This window comes from Kogia breviceps, chromosome 1, assembly GCF_026419965.1.
Source record: "Kogia breviceps isolate mKogBre1 chromosome 1, mKogBre1 haplotype 1, whole genome shotgun sequence".
In the NCBI taxonomy this organism is placed as follows: Eukaryota; Metazoa; Chordata; class Mammalia; order Artiodactyla; family Physeteridae; genus Kogia; species Kogia breviceps.
In genome coordinates this window covers 47,928,791-47,951,701 of record NC_081310.1, presented here as the reverse complement: position 1 = coordinate 47,951,701, position 22,911 = coordinate 47,928,791, and the positions used below count along the sequence as shown (strand labels likewise).

Sequence of the window (22,911 nt, the reverse complement as noted above, 5' to 3'; positions counted from 1 at the left end):
AGTGTAATGCTTCTATCATCTCTGGAAAATTCCCTCCTGGGCCTACTTAAATATAACTTTTAGTTAACTAAAACATACAAAAGAAACTACACAAATTACAGCTCAATGAAATTTCTACAAAGTGAACACATCTGTAACCAGCATCCAAAGAAAGAAAACAGAACGTTACTTGAACCTCAAAAGTCCCCTTGTGGCTCCTTTCTGTCATTGTCCTCCCCACTTAAGGAAAGACTAACCCGATTTTGAATGTCTCGCAGTTTTAGACTTCATTTAAATGGAACCAAAAGAGAAGAACTTCTCTGTCTGGCTTCTTTCCCTTTAACGTCACGTTTGAGATTCATGCACGTTGTACGTAGCTGTAATTTGTTTTTGTGCTGTACTTCAGATTCTTTACTACCATAATGGTTAGCCTGCCTTTTTCTAGTCCTTTTTTCCTCCTCTGACGTGCTGATTCTAATCGATACCTCGGGCGATATATTAAGCTGAGTGTGGACTATTTGACTTCTCCGGGGTTACTGTTTATGTTCTCAACGGGGCTGCAGACGTTTTCAGTCGGCCAGAGGCTAAAACAGTCTGAAAAGGGGGGTTCTCAAGGGCTTTACATTAGCGGGATTGCGGGAGCCAGAACAGGAGCAGAAGGCAGCCCCAGGAAAGCTCAGTCCACATTTTCCTTGGCGAACAGGCTCACTTAAACCGAATCCAAACCTGGGTGACAACTAGAGACTCGCAGAATGGTCGGTGAAGGTACTAGGGAAGTCCTTCAACAGCCTAGGAGGGGAAACCGGGACCCCAAATAAGGTGACACATGGAGGTAGATGCCCGCTATATTAGACGCTTACTCCCCCGCGGGGTTACTGGGTCCCGTCACGTGGCCAACGCAACCCCACCTCCTCCCGCAATCCATGATGACGTCGCCACGTCGTACAGGATAAATCATGACGTCGCCAGAGCGCCAGCAGTCACTGAAAATAAAACTGTTTCCTTCAGGACCCGGCACACTTAACGTTCTCATTCTGTCCCGTCTTAGAATAAACAGGCTTCCTTTTCTCCCGTTTTTTTGTCCTTTTCTCGCACTTCACATATTAACCTGACACAAGATGGCCGCCTCGATGGCACTGGGTCCTAGAGAGCACGGAAACAGCCGACTCTCTAGTCAACTTCCGGCTTGGATCCCCGAAGATCAGTGCGTGATTTCCGGGGTTGGGTTATGGTACGGGAAAGCAGCGGTTCTGAGCTGCGACTGCGCAGCTGGGACCTACGGGGTCAAAGTATACTACGTACTGTTGCCCGGGCGTGGAGGTAGAGGCGGTTCTCTTCTCGAACTTCTGGTTTGATCGCGAGAGTTGAGCGTTGCTAAGAGGCGAGGTGGGCGGGGCGGGGCCGGGCAAGGAGGGGCGGGGCTGAGCCCTGTAGGCGGTGCTTGGCCCCGGGGGCCGGCCTCGACGGACTCGCGAAGGTTCCAGAGGCGGCGCGTGCGGGAGGCGGGCCGAGATCTCGCGCAGGGTCGGGTGTTCCCTCAGGCCGCTGCCACTGTGAAAGGTGCCGGTGCGGTCTGCGCTCGGGGTGAGCGCGGTCGGTGCGGCGTTTCCTGTTCTCGCCCCTGCGCCGCTGCAGCTGGGGCCTTCCTCTTACGCAGCCCGAGCATGGCTTCAACTGTGGAGGAGGTAAGGTATCCGGCCTCATCTTCCTCGCTTGGCCTTGCTGGATTTCTGCTCCGTCTCCCGCCCCACCGCCGTTTCCCGTGCGGAGCTGCCCAGCGGCCGCACGCGGCACCTGTCTGTCGGACCGCCTTCCTGCGTACTCGGGTTCCCGCGCTTCCCCTCGGCCTCCCACCCGCCCAGCTGCAGCCGCCCCGTTGCCGCCCCGGCCACTGCGGGCCTCGGGGCCTTCGCTTTCCACGGAAAGTTGACAATCAACGCCCCCGGCTCAGCCTTGGTCGGCGGTGTAGGTGAGCGGGGATGTGTGTCGTGGTTCCCGGCGGCAGGTAGGTCCGATGGTGGACCTGAGGGCTGGTCACCTTCACGTTATCCTCAGGCCTTTTCAGCCCGCGTTACAGTAGTCTGAGGACGTGAAGCTTCGTTAAATTAAAGCTGATTACAAAAACTGAGTGTCGTTCCATGGTAGAGGGCAGTTGGAAGGTGAGAAGTCTTCGGTCCCAGCACTTAAATTCTCTTAGTCATCTTTTCTCTACACAGACTTTGGGCAAGTTATGGTGCTTCTCTGGGCCACAGTATCCTTTTCATAGGGTTGTAAAGACCAAGTAATACTTCTGAATGTTCAAAACAGTGCTTGACAAAGCAATCTGCTATAGGCGTTTTAAAAAATAAATAAATTGGAAAGTTAGTTGTAACTAGTGGTGGGAAATAGCTTTTTCTCTTTTAAGCTCTTTAAATTCTAAACAGAGGCATCTTAACTTTTTTGGAGACTTAGTTTGCACAGTTACAGCATGGGAATAATAAACTTGGATTGCTCTTTTTTTGACTTAAGATGACAGTACTGTTATTCACAGTAAAGTGTTGGGGATCCATTGACTAGATTTGTTCTCTGGAAATCTTTTTGCTTAATAGGAACAAGAATGGGAAATCTCACATTTGACTTTTTAAGTCTGAGAATTTGCTTTAAATGAAGAAAAAGTATGTGTGTGTAAGTATTATTCTGGATAACTTGCCACAAGTTTGTTAGGTGTTAAAAGATTGGCCTTGTGGTACCATGTGCCCTGAGGAAAGAATCTCTGAAGTGACTTTACAGTCCTACATTTGGCGTGTTCAGTATTAATCCTCTTCAAAGTAAGGGGCTTTCTAATTGCGGTGTATACATTTAGGAACACTTTTTGTTTGTTTGTTTGAGATGAAATTCAGTTTTTAACCATTTTAAAGTGTACGGTGCAATGCTTTTTAGTATATTCACAGTGTTGTGTAATCATCACCACTATATAATTTGAGAACATTTTCATCAACCCCAAAAGAAACCCATTAAGTGGCCATTAAGCAGTCACTTCCCATTACTCCTCCCCACCCAGCAGCCACCAGTCTACTTTATGCCTCTATGGATTTGCCAATTCTAAGCATTTCATACAAATGGAGATTTACAATGTGTGGCATTTTACTTTTTGGCTTCTTTTACTTAGCATAATGTTTTCAAGTTCATCCATGGTGAAACGTGTATTTTTATTGCGGAATAATCCTTTTTATGGATATACCGCATTTTGTTTATTCATAAATTTATAGACATTTGGATGATTTCCACTTTTTGGCTTTTATGAACTGTGTTGCTATGAATACTTGTGTACAGCTTTTTATGTGGATATACGTTTTCAAATCTCTGCGTATATATCTAGGAGTGGAATTGCAGGGTCATATGGTAACTAACTTCGAGAAACTGGTAAACTCCTTTCCAAAGTGCATCATTTTACATTCCCACAAGCAGTGTATGAAGCTCCCGATTTCTGCACATCCTCATCAACACTTGTTATTTGCTGGAGTTTTTTGTTGTTGTTCGTCATCCTAGTGGATGTGAAGTGGTGTATCATTGTTAATTTAATGTGCATTTCCTTAATGCCTGATGATGTTGAGCATCTTTTCATACGCTTGAGGGCCATTTGTCTGTCTTTGGAGAAATGTCTGCACAAGGTCTTTGCCTATTTTGAGGCACTTTGGTTTTATTGCTTCCTAGTGAAGAATTTGGAAATAGATTAGAAGAGAAGGCTTTAATGTGTTTATGGATAGGGATAAAAGCTCCGGAGGTGTGATTTTGCATAAGGAAAACAAGTGAATGCCTAGATAAATTAGGTAAGAAATGCTGTATATAAGGCATCTTAAATATGTGTACAGGAAAAGCACCAAAGGGATCAATTTTACTGGTTTCAGATCTGCAAATAACAGAAGAACTGAGGAATTACCTTAAACAGGCCTGCTGTAAATTGCTTCAGACTTACAGTGGATATCTTATTTTTGTAGTACTGTAGAGCCAAACTGGCTGTAAAGAGGGCCTGTGGATCTCTTGCTTAATTCTCAGGGTTCTCTTCTGAGTCTCCTAGAAAAAGGATTCCTATTCCAGTCAAGAAGTAAAACCTTTTGTTTAGACTCTATACGTTTACTTTCTTCTTCTTTTTTTTTTTTTAAACTAAATCCTTACTCTGGAAACAAAATATACTCATTTAACATTTTATTTTTTTTTTCATCTTGTTATTAGAATGAATGTGAATTTTGAAAGCCATTATAACAAAAAAAGATTGCTTTGAACTAAAAGTATCTTGGTTCTATGCTTGAAAGATGAGTTTGCAATTTTTTTTCTTAGTAATATGAGTTTTGGGAGGTGGGGATAGAATTTGGTCAGGAGACTGGGCACAGTTGGACTTTTTATACCAAGTTAGCAGTTACAGATAGGTGAAACAAGGGCATCTGAGTTAAATGAGATAAAAGACTTGGAATAAAAGAAAAGCATTTGTTTTTCTGTTTTGCATTTTCTAAGACTCAAGAAATCTAAAGACTTTCAAGCTGTACTTTGGGTATTATACTAAGTTACCAAGCATTTAAAGATTTTTATATTGAGCCTTACATGATCTCAGGCTATAATGTCAATGTCTTCCTGTCAGATTGCTAGCTAGTATCAAGCCAGAATGTAAAGTCATTTTAAGAGAAATGAATCCCTTGTTTATAAAGATCTCATGCATTTGCAGTAAGTCAGAGGGTAACTGGGAAAAAGTTTTTAAGCCCATTAATTTTCTAACAGTGCCTTTAACTCTTAAACTTAGCAATGTTGACTTTGTCTCTAGAAAGTAATAGAAATAGACTTGGGTAGGCATTGTATTGGCGTGAGAAGAAAAAAACAGGTAGCTTTTTCAGTGATCCAGGAGTGCATTGCATGTTGGATTGTTTGTCCAGGTTTTTAACCTCTACTGTGCAACCAAGTCCCAGACTTTTGACAGTAAAATTAACCAGGAGCTTTAGAACTAAGAAGTTGTCTGACTTCTTAGAAGAAATATGTCTTTATTTTTTAATCTTTTGTCTTAAAAATTTAAACTTTCTTATGTGTATTACTTGGGGTAGGAAGATCAGTGAGGACCCATCACTGACGGAAAGTAGAGTATTACCTCAGTCAGGTTGCTGTAGCATTTCACCACATTTACCATGTACTCACTCATCTCTTTTATTTCAATATTTAAAAAATTCCTAATATCTCATGACTAGGACTGGATGTTACAAGGAAATCCACGATTCCCTTTTGTTGGATTTCTTCATGTTATAATCAGAAAATGTTTATAAATCACACTCGTATCTTGTAAATAAAATGTTTTAAGACAAAGGTAGATAACAGTCTACCAAACTGAAAAAATTTGGCTTGATTACCTATTGTTACTTCAAGATTAAGTTTTCCTTTTTAAAAGAAAGGAATCTTGAGTTATTTACAATTCAATAGGCTGGAGGAAAGAATCCTTGTTGCTACCCAATCCTAGGAAATTTAAATGAACCTCCTGTTCTTAGCTCTTACTCAGTAAATTGAAATGACCAATATGCACAATGTCAAACTATTGTCTTATTTGTCATAGCTAACTTATCTTTTATTTTAACACAGCTACAGAAAGATCTAGAAGAGGTGAAGGTGCTGCTAGAAAAAACCACTAGAAAAAGAGTACATGATGCCCTGACAACTGAAAAATGCAGGATTGAGACAGAAATCAAGAACAAGATGCAGCAGAAATCACAGAGAAAAGCAGAACTTCTGGAAAATGAAAAGCCAGCTGCTGTGGTTGCTCCTATTACGACAGGATATACAGTGAAAATCAGTAATTATGGTATGGCTCGCCCTTACATACAGCTCTATACAGTTCTTTCTGCCTCTGAGCAACGTATTCCTTAGTAGTGACCCACTAACAAAATCAATCTTTTTAATAGTTTTGAGTGTTTATTCTTGGTGATTTTAAAGAGAAGACCCATTAGTTTATTTAGTAAGATGCTTTTTAAGAGTTTAAAAAGAAAATGCTGCATTCTAAAAGCTAAGTAATTAATAAGAGAGCAAGATGATTAGTACAATGATGAGTAGCAGCAAGAAGGAACCTATTCTGAAATATATTCAGTATATGTGGACACAGCTTTTTGTTTTGGTTTTTTTTCCTGTTTTGCATTTCTGTTTACTAAACAACCACCGATATTAACTGAGGAAGAGAACCCATTTATATTCAAAAAACATTTTTGAGCACCTAGTATGTGCCTTTATTGTACTTGGACTTGTGGATACACAACAGTGAGCAAGACCCAATCCCTGCTCACTGTGTGGTTGGGACATAGATGTACAACTAATACCGGACCGGGGCACGAACCCGTGTCCCCTGCATCGGCAGGTGGACTCTCAGCCACTGTGCCACCAGGGAAGCCCGATTATAGACATTTTTATTTTGGAAGCAGTGTAACTTGAAGTCTGAGTAATGAGCTCTCACAAGGGCAGGGACAGTCTTATTTTCTTTTGTGCTCACAATATCTAGCACACAGTAAGTACTTAATAAGTATTTCATTAACTGAATAGAGATTTATAAAGTATTATGAGAATATAGCTGATAAAGTAATTCTGCTGGAGGGGAGGAACAGTCAGGGAGAATTAGGAGAGATATTTGAGTTTAAAAGGTGAGTTCAGGGCTTCCCTGGTGGCGCAGTGGTTGAGAGTCCGCCTGCCGATGCAGGGCATGCGGGTTCGTGCCCCGGTCTGGGAGGATCCCACATGCCGCGGAGCGGCTGGGCCCGTGAGCCATGGCCGCTGAGCCTGCGCATCCGGAGCCTGTGCTCCGCAACGGGAGAGGCCGCAACAGTGAGAGGCCCACATACCGCAAAAAAAACAAAAAAAACAAAAAAAAACCAGGTGAGTTCAGCAAGTATGAAGAAAAGAAGGGAATTGCATGAGCAAAGGACATGAGTAGAGACGTGAAACGCATCCTGCGTTTTGGGTATTGTCATAGCAAAAAGCACTGTGTGTGTTGTGTTTAAGTGATGTACTGCAGTACTGTAGGAGATAATGCTGTGTACTTCGTTGACTATAGGAAACTGGTCTGAAGGTGGTAGGATTCTGCCATAGTAACTAGGAACCTAGATTTGTGTTTAGGGAGAAATAGTTATCAATGTGGAAGATGGGTTGAATGGATGGGAAGAAACTAAATGAAGTACAGAACCCTCTAGAACATCTTTTTTTTAAAATTAACACTAGATTTCTATAGGACTAAGTAAGAAAAAGTTGTATAGTACAATAAATACATAAATATATATTTTATTATATGATGTGCTTTTTATGTGACATTTGTGTATTTTCTGTAAGCAGAATTCATCTAGGTTAGAGACTAGCTTGATAATAAAAAAATGAAATAACTTCCAAATATTGGTAGGTTAATTAAATGGGCAGATTTGGATGAATCTGATTCTCTAAGTTTATATTCTGCTTTGTCAGGGAAAGGATTTGAGGAAGCTAGGATTGCATTTGTTGAACTGCTTAGAGAAGTAGAAATGATTATGGGATTAGCTAATACTGATTAGACAAAGCTGATGTTTAGCCATCCAGCTTGGTGGAGATTATCAATATTTAGGAGTAGGACAATTATATTCATAAAAAGGAAATAAGCTACAATTAAGTATTTAACGATCATATTGCTTACTCAAAGGAATAAAAAGAACATGGGCTTTGTGTTCATTAAACCTGGATTTGAATCCAGGTTGTTTCACTAGCTAGATGCCTAACTTTGGGTAGATTACTTAATTGCTCTGAAGCTCAATTTTTCCATCTAAAAAGTTTCTTATATCTTTATTTTGTGTGTGTGTCTATTACTAGATTTTTATCTTAGTGAGTTTTATTATGAGCTGTGTGCATTTGCTATTCCAGAGATAATATCAGACTTTATTCATGGTCCATTTTTTGTTGTTGTTAACCAGGATGGGATCAGTCAGATAAGTTTGTGAAAATCTACATTACCTTAACTGGAGTTCATCAAGTCCCCGCTGAGAATGTGCAGGTGCATTTCACAGAGAGGTGAGTTCTCATAATGGGGAAGACAGTGCCTTATGGGTTCTTTTCAGTTTCTAAAATTCTGCTTAAATTTAAAATTATCCTTTACATCTGCTTTAAAGGTTGAGTCTTATCTGGGATGGCCAGGTGCACATCCTAAAGTAAAACTGGCTTTATTTCCACAACGACTGAAGAGAACCAGAAAGATAAAAGTGTTCACTATTGTGTTGTAGGTCATTTGATCTTTTGGTGAAGAATCTAAATGGGAAGAGTTACTCCATGATTGTCAACAATCTCTTGAAACCGATCTCTGTGGAAGGCAGTTCAAAAAAGGTAGGTTTCCTGTTTTTGTCGTAATATTGTCATAATTTTTTCATAATATTGTGAAACCTCGTGAAATTACCTGGCCAGTTTAGAATTAAGATGAACTAGAATTAATTTATCCTGTTGCCTGTTTTGTAAATAAAGTTTTATTTGAAATATCAGTGTTCATTTGTGTGTTGTCTGTGGCTACTTTTGTGTTTCAGTGGCAGAGTTAAGTAGCTACAACAGACCATGTGGCCCACAAAGCCTAAAATACTAATTATCTAGCTCTTTACAGAAAAAGGTTGCCAGCTCCTGCTCTAGAAAAATAGATTTTAAGCATATTGCATTAGAATCAGGAGGGTGTTGAATAAACTGAAAATGGTTAATGAGACTTGAGTTTTAATGCCAGTTTTATCACATATTAGTTGTGACCTTTGGCAGCTCACTTAATCACTTTATACCTCAGTTTTCTCATTTGTACAATGGGAATAATAATTTGTTTTACAAAATTGAAATAAACTGTCTTTGAAACAATATTATTCATATTTTTCATTAATTTAGATAATCCTTCTGTTCCTAATTTAAATAAATGAAGTTTAATGCCCCAGTACACAGATGTGCCATTTTGTTGTCTGTGTTTAGAGTTGTATAGCAGCTTAAAGGTAATATTAGAATATAATTTAATGATTAACTTGTGACTCCCTACTCCCTTCTTCAACCACTAATCACATGTTGAAGTATTACTCAAGAGTCCTAGAGTTATGTGGATCATTGTTGAAAGGGTTGTATATTCTTGCTGTTCGTGCTTACCTTCCAAACTCCCTAACCGATACTGCCTTACATGATTTTCTGCCTGTCTCTGACCCCTCTTACTGTTTTATTCTCTCCTTCAATCATCAAAATCCAGCCATTCCTCCTCCTTGTTTTCAAAGACACCAGAATCATCTCTTCCTGTGTCAACTGCCCGGAAGGCCCTCTTTCCTGGAGCTTGGGCCACAGCTCACATTTCACCCCAGAGAGGCTTTCCTAGTGAAGTTCCTTCCCCAATACTCATTAACATCCTCTTTTTCTTGATAGCACCTAGTATTTGAAGGAATTACAGTTTGTGTATGATTTTCCAGCCTAGTCATAAAAGTATTACTAGCACCTAAAACGGGTCCTGTACGTAACAGTAACTTGAGGAATTGAGTAAATAATTATCTTCTAAATATTCATGCTTATCCTCATGTGTTCTAAGTTCCTGTTTTCCACTTTTCTTCCAGATCAAGACAGATACAGTTCTTATCTTATGTAAGAAGAAAGCGGAAAACACACGGTGGGACTACCTGACTCAGGTTGAAAAAGAATGCAAAGAGAAAGAGTGAGTCTACTTTCATTTATTTAAGAATTATAATGTATTCTTTGCTAGGGTTGTAGATGTTCATCAATAATGGAGGTGTATAGTCTGCAATTTGACCATTTACCTTCTAATGTCCTCTGACTAACCCAGTTATATCTGCTTTCACTTGTCAGAGGGCACCCGAAGAGGGCATATATCTAGCAAGTTGCTTTTTAAGGAGGTCTTTGTACTTGTGGTTGGTTCTTTTGAGCTGGTTCTTAACCCTGGGCCAGTGGTGCTGCTATATAGGTACTGTGCTCATTCTGAGAGATTCCATTTCAGTAGTTCCATAGTAGTCCAGATACCCATATATGTTTTTTTAATTCCACAGAAGTTTCTGATATATAGTTAGAATTTCACTATCACTGGTATAGAGTGAAAAAGGGAATATTTTTATCCTACTTAATAATGGCTATTCTGAAAAACATTTATTCAAAGATATTTCCATCCTAGGTAAAACATGCCTCTGCTTTCCTGCAGTGGTGATGTACTACGTTGAGTCAATTAGCCATCCACATATCTCTCACTCCTCCCTCCCATAGCCAGTGTGCATTTGGGATGTGGTTGGCTAAGGTGTTAGGCATTATCTGTGGAATTGCTTTTATTTTATTTAAAAAATTTTTTTTGGCGGAATGCGGGCCTCTCATTGTTGTGGCCTCTCCCGGAGCACAGGCTCTAGACGCGCAGGCTCAGCGGCCATGGCTCACGGGCCCAGCCACTCCGCGGCATGTGGGATTTTCCCGGACGGGGGCACGAACCAGTGTCCCCTGCATCGGCAGGCGGACTCTCAACCACTGTGCCACCAGTGAAGCCCTGGAATTGCTTTTAAATCTAGAATGGATTACCTGAGTATAGGAACCTGTTTGTTTACTGTTACTGTATCCCCAGTGTCCAGTATAGAATCTGGCACTTAATAAATGAGGTAAATGAAAAATTAAGTATAAAGTTAATGAGCCCAGTTCGCACACTGATTGAACTATAAGTGTTGACTACATTGAGGACTGTGCTTTTATACCACCAGGCCCAAAACTCATGTATCTCAGGCTTAAGAGAAGGCTTTCTAATTAAAAAATACGAGCTTCAGTATGTGTCCATATATAACATACGTTTGTTTTTTTCTCAATGAAATTGTTTTTCATATTATATAAGGAAACATACTTTTAAGAAAATTAAAAGTTCAGAAAAGTAAAAGCTTATTTCCTTTTCCTGCTAAAAATTAACCTAAAATCCCATAGTCCCAAGATAACCCCTTACTGGGTTTTTTTGGCTGTGTTGGGAGGGTCTTTGTTGCCGCACCCGGGCTTTCTCTACTGCGGTTAGTGGGGGCTGCTCTTCGTTGCAGTGTGTGGGCTTCTCTTATTGTGGAGCATGGTCTCTAGGTTGTGCGGGCTTCAGTAATTGTGGCATGTGGGCTCAGTAGTTGTGGCTCGTGGGCCACGTGGGCTCAGTACTTGTGGCTCGCAGGCTCAGTAGTTGTGATGCACAGGCTTAGCTGCATGTGGGATATTCCTGGACCAGGGCTCAAACCCGTGTCCCCTGCATTGGCAGGTGGATTCTTAACCACTGAACCACCAGGGAAGTCCCCTTTAACTGTTTTTGATGCCCATTCTTTGATGCACTAAGTGTCGTTATATATTGTTTAAGATGAATTTGTGCATGTTTTGATTGTCAGAGTATGTTTGGTTACTCTGTCTTCCTCTTACCTCCATGCTTGTACTTCCTATATCCTAATTTGTCTCTTTTCATACTTACTAAGCATAACTATAAATTTTTTTAAACATCTTTATTGGAGTATAATTGCTTTACAATGGTGTGTTAGTTTCTGCTTTATAACAAAGTGAATCAGTTATATATATACACATTACCATATCTCTTCCCTCTTACATCTCCCTCCCTCCCATCATCCCTATCCCACCCCTCTAGGTGCTCACAAAGCACTGAGCTGATCTCCTGTGCTATGCAGCTGCTTCCCACTAGCTAGCTATTCTATGTTTGGTAGTGTATATATGTCCATGCCACTCTCACTTTGTCACAGCCTACCCTTCGCCCTCCCCACATCCTCAAGTCCATTCTCTAGTAGGTCTGCGTCTCCATTCCCGTCTTACCCCTAGGATCTTAATGACCTTTTTTTTTCCCCTTAGATTTCATATATATGTGTTAGCATACAGTATTTGTTTTTCTCTTTCTTACTTCACTCTGATAGACTCTGGGTCCATCCACCTCACTACAAATAACTCAATTTCTTTTCTTTTTATGGCTGAGTAATATTCCATTGTGTATATGTGCCACACCTTCTTTATCCATTCATCCGATGATGGACACGTAGGTTGCTACCATCCCCTGGCTATTGTAAATAGAGCTGTAATGAACATTTTGATACATGACTCTTTTTGAATTATGGTTTTCTCTAGGTATATGCCCAGTAGTGGGATTGCTGGGTCGTATGGTAGTTCTATTTGTAGTTTTTTAAGGAACCCCCATACTGTTCTCCATAGTGGCTGTATCAATTTACATTCCCACCAGCAGTGCAAGAGGGTTCCCTTTTCTCCACACCCTCTCCAGCATTTATTGTTTCTAGATTTTTTGATGATGGCCATTCTGACTGGTGTGAGATGATATCTCATTGTAGTTTTGATTTGCATTTCTCTAATGGTTAATGATGTTGAGCATTCTTTCATGTGTTTGTTGGCAATCTGTATATCTTCTTTGGAGAAATGTCTCTTTAGGTCTTCTGCCCATTTTTGGATTGGGTTGTTTGTTTTTTTGATATTGAGCTGCATGAGCTACTTGTAAATTTTGGAGATTAATCCTTTGTCAGTTGCTTCATTTGCAACTATTTTCTCCCATTCTGAGGGTTGTCTTTTGGTCTTGTTTATGGTTTCCTTTGCTGTGCAAAAGCTTTTATGTTTCATTAGGTCCCATTTGTTTATTTTTGTTTTTATTTCCATTTCTCTAGGAGGTGGGTCAAGAAGGATCTTGCTGTGATTTATGTCATAGAGTGTTCTGCCTATGTTTACCTCTAAGAGTTTGATAGTGTCTGGCCTTACATGTAGGCCTTTAACCCATTTTGAGTTTATTTTTATGTATGGTATTAGGGAGTGTTCTAATTTCATACTTTTACATGTACCTGTCCAGTTTTCCCAGCACCACTTATTGAAGAGGTCTTTTCTCCACTGTATATTCTTCCCTCCTTTATCAAAGATAAGGTGACGATATGTGCGTGGGTTTATCTCTGGGCTTTCTATCCTGTTCCATTGAGCTCTATTTCTGTTTTTGTGCCAGTACCATACTGTCTTGATTACTGTAGCCTTGTAGTATAGTCTGAAGTCAGGGAGCCTGATTCCCCCAGCTCCATTTTTCGTTCTCAAGATTGCTTTGGCTATTTGGGTTCTTTTGCATTTCCATACAAATTGTGAAATTTTTTGTTCTAGTTCTGTGAAAAATGCCAGTGGTAGTTTGATAGGGATTGCATTGAATCTGTAGATTGCTTTGGGTGGTAGAGTCATTTTCACAATGTTGATTATTCCAATCCAAGAACATGGTATATGTTCTCCAACTATTTGTATCATCTTTAATTTCTTTCATCAGTGTCTTATAATTTTCTGCATACAGGTCTTTTGTCTCCTTAGGTAGGTTTATTCCTAGATATTTTATTTTTTTTGTTGCAGTGGTAAATGGGAGTGTTTTCTTAATTTCACTTTCAGAGTTTTCATCATTAGTTTAGGAATGCCAGAGATTTCAGTGCATTAATTTTGTACCCTGCTACTTTACCAAATTCATTGATTAGTTCTAGTAGTTTTCTGGTAGCATCTTTAGGATTCTCTGTATAGTATCATGTCATCTGCAACACTGACAGCTTTACTTCTTTTCTAATTTGGATTCCTTTTATTTCTTTTTCTTCTCTGATTGCTGTGGCTAGAACTTCCAAAACTATGTTGAATAAGAGTGGTGACAGTGGGCAACCTTGTCTTGTTCCTGATTTAAGTGGAAATGGTTTCAGTTTTTCACCATTGAGGACGACGTTGGCTGTGGGTTTGTCATATATGGCCTTTATTATGTTGAGGAAAGTTCCTGTTGAGGAAGGATCCCTCTTTGCCTACTTTCTGCAGGCTTTTTATTAAAAATGGGTATTGAATTTTCTTGAAAGTTTTCTCTGCATCTATTGAGATGATCATATGGTTTTTCTCCTTAAATTTGTTAATATGGTGTATCTAGTTGATTGATTTACATATATTGAAGAATCCTTCCATTCCTGGAATAAACCCCACTTGATCATAGTGTATGATCCTTTTAATGTGCTGTTGGATTCTGTTTGCTAGTATTTTGTTGAGGATTTTTGCATCTGTGTTCATCAGTGATATTGGCCTGTAGTTTTTTCTTTGTGACATGTTTGTCTGGTATTGGTATCAGGGTGATGGTGGCCTCGTTGAATGAGTTTGGGAGTGTTCCTCCCTCTGCTATCTTTTGGAAGGTTTGAGAAGGATAGGTGTTAGCTCTTCTCTAAATGTTTGATAGAATTCGCCTATGAAGCCATCTGGTCCTGGGCTTTTGTTTGTTGGAAGATTTTTTTGTGTGTGGTACGAGGGCCTCTCACTGTTGTGGCCTCTTCCGTTGCAGAGCACAGGCTCCGGACGCACAGTCTCAGCAGCCATGGCTCATGGGCCCAGCTGCTCCGCAGCATGTGGGATCTTCCCAGACCGGGGTACGAACCCGTGTCCCCTGCATCGGCAGGCAGATTCTCAACCACTGCGCTACCAGGGAAGCCCTGTTGGAAGCTTTTTAATCAGTTTCAATTTCAGTGCTTGTGATTGGTCTGTTCATATTTTCTATTTCTTCCTGATTCAGTCTTGGCAGGTTGTGCCTTTCTAAGAATTTGTCCATTTCTTCCAGGTTGTCCATTTTATTGGCATAGAGTTGCTTGTAGTAATCTTTCATGATCTTTTGTATTTCTGCAGTGTCAGTTGTTACTTGTCCTTTTTCATTTCTAATTCTATTGATTTGAGTCTTGTCCCTTTTTTCTTGATGAGTTTGGATAATGGTTTATCAATTTTGTTTATCTTCTCAACGAACTAGCTTTTAGTTTTATTGATTGATCTTTGCTATCGTTTCCTTCATTTCTTTTTCATTTATTTCTGATCTGATCTTTATGATTTCTTTCCTTCTGCTAAATTTGGGGTTTTTTTGTTCTTAGATGTTTCCTGTTTCTTAAGGTAGGATTGTATTGCTATAAACTTCCCTCTTAGGACTGCTTTCGCTGCATTCCATAGGTTTGGGGTCATCCTGTCTCCATTGTCATTTGCTTCTAGGTATTTTTTGATTTCCTCTTTGGTTTCTTCAGTGATCACTTCGTTATTAAGTAGTGTATTGTTTAGCCTCCATGTGTTTGTACTTTTTACAGATCTTTTCCTGTAATTGATATCTAGTCTCATAGCATTGTGGTCGGAAAAGATACTTGATACGATTTCAATTTTCTTAAATTTACCAAGGCTTGATTTGTGACCCAATATATGATAGATCCTGGAGAATATTCCATGAGCACTTGCGAAAAATCTGTATTCTGTTGTTTTTGGATGGAATGTCCTATAAATATCCATTAAGTCCATCTTGTTTAATGTATCATTTAAAGCTTGTATTTCCTTATTTATTTCCATTTTGGGTGATCTGTCCATTGGTGAAAGTGGGGTGTTAAAGTCCCCTACTATGAATGTGGTACTGTTGATTTACCCTTTTATGGCTGTATTTTTGCCTTATGTATTGAGGTGCTCCTGTATTGAGTACAGAAATATTTACAATTGTTATATCTTCTTCTTGGATCAATCCCTTGATCATTATGTAGTGTCCTTCTTTGTCTCTTGTAATACTCTTTATTTTAAAGTCTATTTTGTCTGATACGAGAATTGCTACTCCAGTTTTCTTGTGATTTCCATTTGCATGGAATATCTTTTTTCCATCCCCTCACTTTCAGTCTGTATGTGTCCCTAGGTCTGAAGTGGGTCTTTTGTAGACAGCATATATATGGGTCCTGTTTTTGTATCCATTCAGCCAGTCTGTGTCCTTTCGTGGGAACATTTAATCCATTTACATTTAAGGTAATTATCGATATGTATGTTCCTATTACCATTTCCTTAATTGTTTCAGGTTTGTTCTTGTAGGTCTTTTCCTTCTCGTGTTTCTTGCCTAGAGAGGTTCCTTTAGCATTTGTAAAGCTGGTTTGGTGGTGCTGAACTCTCTCAGCTTTTGCTTGTCTGTAAAGGTTTTAATTTCTCCATCAAATCTGAATGAGATCCTTGCTGGGTAGAGTAGTCTTGGTTGTAGGTTTTTCTCCTTCATCACTTTAAATATGTCCTGCCACTCCCTTCTGGCCTGCAGAGTTCATTCTGAAAGATCATCTGTTAACCTTATGGGGATTCCCTTGTGTGTTATTTGTTGTTTTTCCCTTGCTGCTTTTAATATGTTGTCTTTGTATTTAATTTTAGACAGTTTGATTAATATGTCTTGGTGTGTTTCTCCTTGGATTTATCCTGTATGGGACCCTGTCCTTCCTACACTTGATTAACTAGTTCCTTTACTATATTAGGGAAGTTTTCAAGTCTAATCTCTTCTAATATTGTCTCAGTCCCTTTCTTTTTTTTTTTTTTTTTTTTTTTTTTTGCGGTATGCGGGCCTCTCACTGTTGCGGCCTCTCCCATTGCGGAGCACAGGCTCCGGACGCGCAGGCCTAGCGGCCATGGCTCACGGGCCCAGCTGCTCCACGGCATGTGGGATCCTCCCGGACCAGGGCACGAACCCGTGTCTCCTGCATCCGCAGGCGGACTCTCAACCACTGCGCCACCAGGGAAGCCCCTCAGTCCCTTTCTTTTTCTCTTCTTCTTCTGGGACCCCTATAATTCGAATGTTGGTGCGTTTAATGTTGTCCCAGAGGTCTCTGAGACTGTCCTCAGTTCTTTTCATTCTTTTTTCTTTATTCTGCTATGCAGTAGTTATTTTCACTATTTTATCTTCCAGGTCACTTATCTGTACTTCTGCCTCAGTTATGCTGCTATTGATTCCATCTAGAGATTTCATTTATTGTGTTGTTCATCATTGCTTGCTTCCTCTTTAGTTCTTCTAGGTCCTTGTTAAATGTTTCTTGCATTTTGTCTATTCTGTTTCCAAGATTTTGGATCATCTTTATTATAATTATTCTGAATTCTTTTTCAGGTAGACTGCCTATTTCCTCTTCATTTGTTAGGTCTGGTGGGTTTTTACCTCGCTCTCCTTCATCTGCTGTGTGTTTTTCTGTCTTTTCATTTGCTTATCTTACTGTGTTTGGGGTCTCCTTTTTGCAGGCTGCAGGTTCGTAGTTCCCATTGTTTTTGGTGTCTGTCCCCAGTGGCTAAAGTTGGTTCAGTGGGTTGTGTAGGCTTACTGGTGGCGGGTACTAGTGCCTGTGTTCTGGTGGATGAGGCTGGATCTTGTCTTACTGGTGGGCAGGTCCACGTCTGGTGGTGTGTTTTGGGGTGTCTGTGGACTTATTATGATTTTAGGTAGCCTCTCTGCTAATGGGGTTGTGTTCCTGTCTTGGGGTGTCCAGCACTGTACCTTGCTGGTCGTTGAGTGAAGCTGGGTCAGTGTTGAGATGGAGATCTCTGGGAGATTTTTGCCATTTGATATTACGTGGAGCTGGGATGTCTCTTGTGGACCAGTGTCCAGAAGTTGGCTCTTCCACTCAGAGGCACAGCACTGACCCCTGGCTGCAGCACCAAGAGCCTTTCATTCACATGGCTCAGAATAAAAGGGAAAAAACATAGAGAGAAAGAGAGAGAAAATAATTAAGAAAAAAAATGTTTTTAAGTTTAAAAAGACCACAAAAAAACGGATGGACAGAACCCTGGGACAAATGGTGAAAGCAAAGCTATACAGACGAAATCTCACACAGAAACATACAGACTCACAAAAAAAGGAAAAGGGGAAAAAATATATCTTGCTCTCAAAGTCCACCTCAGTTTGGGATGATTCGTTGTCTATTCAGGTATTCCACTGATGCAGGGTACATCAAGTTGATTGTGGAGATTTAATGCACTGCTCCTGAGGCTGCTGGGAGAGATTTCCCTTTCTCCTCTTTGTTCGCACAGCTCCTGGGGTTCAGCTTTGGATTTGGCCCCGCCTCTGCATATAGGTCGCCAGAGGGTGTCTGTTCTTTGCTCAGACAGGATGGGGTTAAAGGAGCAGCTGATTCGGGGGCTCTGGCTCACTCAGGCCTGGGGGAGGGAGGCGCAAGGAGTGCGGGGGCGAGCCTGCACTGGCAGAGGCCAGCACACGTTGCAGCAGCCTGAGGTGCACCATGCATTCTCCCAGGGAAGCTGTCCCTGGATCCTGGGACCCTGGTAGTGGCGGGCTGCACAGGCTCCCGGGAGAGGAGGTGTGGAGAGTGACCTGTGCTCACATACAGGCTTCTTGGTGGTGGCAGCAGTGGCCTTAGCATCTCATGCCCATCTCTTGGGTCCGCGCTGATAGACATGGCTCGCACCCGTCTCTGGAGCTCCTTTAAGCAGCGCTCTTAATCCCCTCTCCTTGCGCATCAGGAAACAGAGGGAAGAAAAGTCTCTTTCCTCTTCAGCAGGTCCAGACTTTTTCTGGACTCCCTTCTGGCTAGCCGTGGTGCACTAATCCCTTCAGGCTGTTTTCACACTGCCAGTCCTCTCCCTGGGATCCAACCGAAGCCTGAGCCTCAGCGCCCAGCCCCCACCTGTCCCAGTGGGTGAGCAGACAAGCCTCTTGGGCTGGTGAGTGCTGGTCAGCACCCACCTTCTGTGCAGGAATCTCTCCGCTTTGCCCTCCGCACCCCTATTGCACTCTCCCCGCAGCTCCGGTTTCCCCCCTCCGCCCCCCCGCCATTTCAGCCCTTGAAGGGGCTTCTAGTGTGTGGAAACCTTTCCTCCTTCACAGCTCCCTCACACTGGTGCAGGTCCTGTCCCTATTCTTTTGTCTCTGTTTATTCTTTTTTCTTTTGCCCTACCCAGGTACGTGGGGAGTTTCTTGCCTTTTGGGAGGTCTGAGGTCTTCTGCCAGTGTTCAGTGGGTGTTCTGTAGTTGTTGCACGTGTAGATGTATTTCTGATGTATCTGTGGGGAGGAAGGTGATCTCTGTCTCTTACTCTTCCACCATCTTCCCGGATCCTAAAGTTTGTGAATAAATGGGATTATTTATATATATTTCTATATATTCCATATATTATTACTATTATGTTTCATGTACATTATATATATTCTTCCATTATTGATTGCATGTGTTTTCTTTTTAACAGAAAACCCTCCTACGACACTGAAACAGATCCTAGTGAGGGATTAATGAATGTTCTAAAGAAAATTTATGAAGATGGAGATGATGATATGAAGCGAACCATTAATAAAGCCTGGGTGGAATCAAGAGAGAAGCAAGCCAAAGGAGATACAGAATTCTGAGACTTTAAAGTCTTTTGGGGAACTGTGATGTGGAAATATTGATATTTCCAATAAGGAAATGTTGGTGAGCTGCAGATAAATTTGACATATAACTACTTACACAGTCTAAGTAAAGGCAATGAATTCTCCATTTCCTGCTGGAGGATTTATTTAAATAAAATATGCTTATTAAACAAACACTCCCTCCAAAGATGGTTTCCTTAGTAACCGGGTCATTTTATTCAAGAAAAGGGTAATGTTGTATTCTAGTGTGAAATGTAAAGAAGCAAGTCTTACCTAATGAAAATGCCACATTGTGTGTATTATTGTTCAGCTAAGAGGTAGAAACAAGTCATTGCTTGCCTTTCAGTTCCTGATGTCAGCTCCCACCAATGTAAGAATAAAAAAACGTGAATTTTTTCATAAAGTTCAAATTCATACCTGTGTTTCAAGGTTGTTATAGAGAGATTGATCTGTTTACAGCTTAAGTAAGATATATAGAATGTATTACCATGCTCTAATAATCTAATCACAAATATTTTTCTCTAGATTTAAATATATTTATGAATAAATTGGAAGTAAACTGAAACTTGAGAATACACAAACATATTTATATAGTACCAGTAAGTGGGTTTTGCCATGGATCAGATGGCTTGTAAAAACAGTAACTGTAAAGTTAAAATAAATATGAAAATCCATCTGTTCTGCTGAATAAAAACCTATCATCTAGCAGATGCCCAGATTAGGGGAATTGTTTATTTCAGAGGGTATTACTTCCCCTAAAATGAGAAATAAGAGGAAGAAAGATGCCTGTGATTTCCATAACTATGTTGTATTGGAGCTATTTGCCACTGCAATTAGAAAAGGGAAAAAGCAAATTAAATGCGTAGAGGAGAAATCCAAAACTACTACTGTTAATAAGAGAATTCGGTAAAAGAACTAGGGTAAAGTTTGGTGGGGTTTAAAATTAGCATTAAAAAACAGCCAATATGTAGGATAACTATTACTAAATATTGAACATATTATAAAACCTCTGTAATTAAAGCTGTGATGTTTGCACATGAATAAACAGGCCAATTGAACAGAATAAAAAAGACCCAAGGTGTATGGAAGTTTTAGAACACAGTGACTAGCATTTCAAAGCTATGGGGAAGAGATGGGCTCTTATTGAGATAACTAAAAATAGCCATATACGGGTACATTCCAAACAGATCAGAAGATCTAAATGTAAAAGTGAAGCCACGTGAGTACTGAAAGACTCCATGGTAACCTCGGTGAGGAAAAACTATACTGTGTGACTTACTTAAAATCTAGATGTAACAAAGCTAAATATTTATAATTTTAACTACATAGTTTACATGGCAAAAAACCCCCCACAATTACCAAAAACATGACACACTGAGAGAATTCTAAAATTATTAACAAACACTTCGTTAGAAAAAGGAATGTAAGTGACTTGATTTGTTTATAACCTTTTAGGCGGTGTTGGGTCTTCGTTGCTATGCATGGGCTTTCTGTAGTCACCATTGAGCAGGGGCTACTCTTCGTTGCGGTGTGCGGGCTTCTCATTGTGATGGCTTCTCTTGTTGCAGAGCACAGGCTCTAGGCACACAGACTTCAGTAGTTGTGGCATGTGGGCTCAGTAGTTGTGGCTTACAGGCTCTAGAACAGAGGCTCAGTACTTGTGGTGCGTGGGCTTAGTTGCTCTTGCAGTGTGTGGGATCTTCCTGGACCACGGCTCGAACCTGTGTCCTCTGCATTGACAGGTACATTCTTAACCACTGTGCCACCAGGGAAGCCCTAAGTGACCATTTAACATACAAAAAGAATTTAACATATAAAAACATACTGTATTTTAATTTTTACTGGAAAAACTCTAAAACATACGGACTCTTCAGGGTATGGGGAAATACATACATGGTAATGGAATGAAAAGGTTGAGAAGCTTAAAGTGTGTATAGAAGAGTAGCTGTTGGTAGTATTTACCAGAATTATATGTGCATTTATCCTCTAATTCACAATTCTACTTCTAGGCTCTTTCCCAAAAATAACACTGGCAAAAATTTGGATATATACAAAAAATTGGAAACAACCAAATGTCAACTCAGGGGACTAGCTGAGTAAACTAGTACTTTGGGACATCCACACAGGACATACTAAGTCACCAAAAAATGAAGATTATTTCCAGATATTGATACACAGTGATCAATCAGGATACAGTAAGTGGAAAAGCAATGTGCAGAACATTGTTTATGCTACACTTAACTACCTTAGTGTCAGGAAAAGTGACAAATGTGAATATACAATACATCTGTTTGCATAAAATTCAAAAAGGAAGAGTAAACCGAAATAAAAATGGTTACCAATAGGGGCAGGAAAGAGATGGGATTGAAGCAATACTGTGACTGTATCTTTTTCTTAGTTTTGACCATCTAAAATTTAAGCATTTAAAAGCTAAATAAAAACTTGGGGAATGATATCAAGATGGCGGAATAAAAGGATGTAGAGCTCACTTCTTCATAAAAATACATCAAAAATACACCTACATGTGGAATAATTCTCAGAATGCCTACTGGATTTTGGCAGAAGATCTCATAAAACCAAAGCAGCAAGAAATACACCATGTAACTGGGTAGGATGAGACCTGTGCCCTTGGGAGGGAGCTATGAACGATTTCCTCACCCTGGGATTCTCCTACACCAGCTGAGAGGTCAGCTAGGAAAGATAGCCTGAGACTTGGAGGATAGTACAACACCTAACTTGTGGCAAGCAGGACAGAGAGCAGTGCAGAGGGTCCTTGGTACCTTGCTGCACTTCGCAGCAGGAGAGAAGCACCTGCTTGGTATGCACAGCAAGTCGCTGCTGAAACTTGGATTTCAGCTAACCGACTGGGGGAGAGGACTCTTCGGAGACAGCCTGAAGGGCTGGAATGTGCTCAGGGCCACAAGTGGGGGTGTGCAGGATGGAGCCTGGGTCCGCCATGGGAGCCCAATCGTTAACACACATGAGAGAGGGGCATCGTCCCGCCATAGCAGTCTCATTCTCGGCTTGCTCACAGTGGGCACAGGTCCGCCACTCTGAGTTGTAGGAGCACACAAAACACCAGTGGGTTGCCCACACGTGGAGGCAGGGCTGAGGGTAGTGCCTAACAGTGTACTTTGTGAGCACACACGGTGAGTGACAAATGACAGCGCAGGTCCTGGTGGACAGGTCTTGGGGAGGAATACGCAGTGGCTCCTTTCCCAGATGGAGCACTCCAGCCCCACCTACCTCACACCACAGCTTATAATCAGATCTGGGGGCTTCTACTCTTCAACAACTGGGGAGCAGACCCTGTCCCCAAAGGGCTATGACAACCACAGAAGAAAGAGGAAGCCCCACTCAACATCCAGTGCAGCCTCTGGTCACCACAACACCAAACTCACCCTCTTGGGAAAACGGCCAGCACACTGAGGAAAGATGGCGTAGGCATCCATAACAAAAAGCCATACGACCAAAAATACTGGACTCACACAAGCTACACAGGGATGCTTACACATAAAAACAGCCCTTCAAGACCACAGTAGATAACTGTTTTTCCTAAATTCATAGTAGATTCAGAAAAATATAAATAAGAAAAAGCAGAGGAGCTATTCCCAATTAAAAGAACAGTGAAACAGAACTGTCTGGTCTACCAGACCCTGAGTCCAAAAAGGAGGTAATAAAAATGCTGAAGGGATTAAGAACAAAATACTGACAGAAATGCAGATCACTGTAACAAACTATAAAGAGGAGCCAATTAAAATTAGACAATTCAATTGCCAAGATGAAAACCTATCTAAA

The 22,911-nt window shown here is 40.8% G+C and overlaps 2 protein-coding genes across 4 annotated transcripts in view; one reads left to right on the top strand and one right to left on the bottom strand.

Annotated features, from left to right (window-relative positions):
• The first annotated feature begins 1,249 nt into the window (after positions 1-1,249).
• Positions 1,250-19,287, top strand: CACYBP (calcyclin binding protein). 3 transcript variants are annotated; one of them, XM_059046347.2, is made up of 6 exons: positions 1,250-1,299; positions 5,575-5,794; positions 7,911-8,007; positions 8,217-8,316; positions 9,552-9,649; positions 18,954-19,287. In XM_059046347.2, exons 2-6 carry the CDS (start codon positions 5,689-5,691, stop codon positions 19,108-19,110), a joined length of 558 nt encoding a protein of 185 aa, XP_058902330.1. In that variant the 5' UTR covers positions 1,250-1,299; positions 5,575-5,688; the 3' UTR covers positions 19,111-19,287. The 3 variants fall into 3 exon arrangements, with proteins under 3 accessions (XP_058902330.1, XP_058902315.1, XP_066887290.1); XM_059046332.2 differs by having other exon boundaries at positions 1,276-1,664; XM_067031189.1 differs by lacking the exon at positions 1,250-1,299 and adding an exon at positions 2,573-2,643.
• The window catches only part of MRPS14 (mitochondrial ribosomal protein S14), a 62,813-nt gene continuing 56,535 nt past the window's right edge, over positions 16,634-22,911 (bottom strand). Inside the window, exon 3 of the mRNA XM_067031199.1 lies at positions 16,634-18,825. Within this exon, the coding sequence (XP_066887300.1) occupies positions 18,601-18,825 (225 nt within the window). The 3' untranslated portion in view covers positions 16,634-18,600. The remainder of the gene's footprint in view (positions 18,826-22,911) is intronic.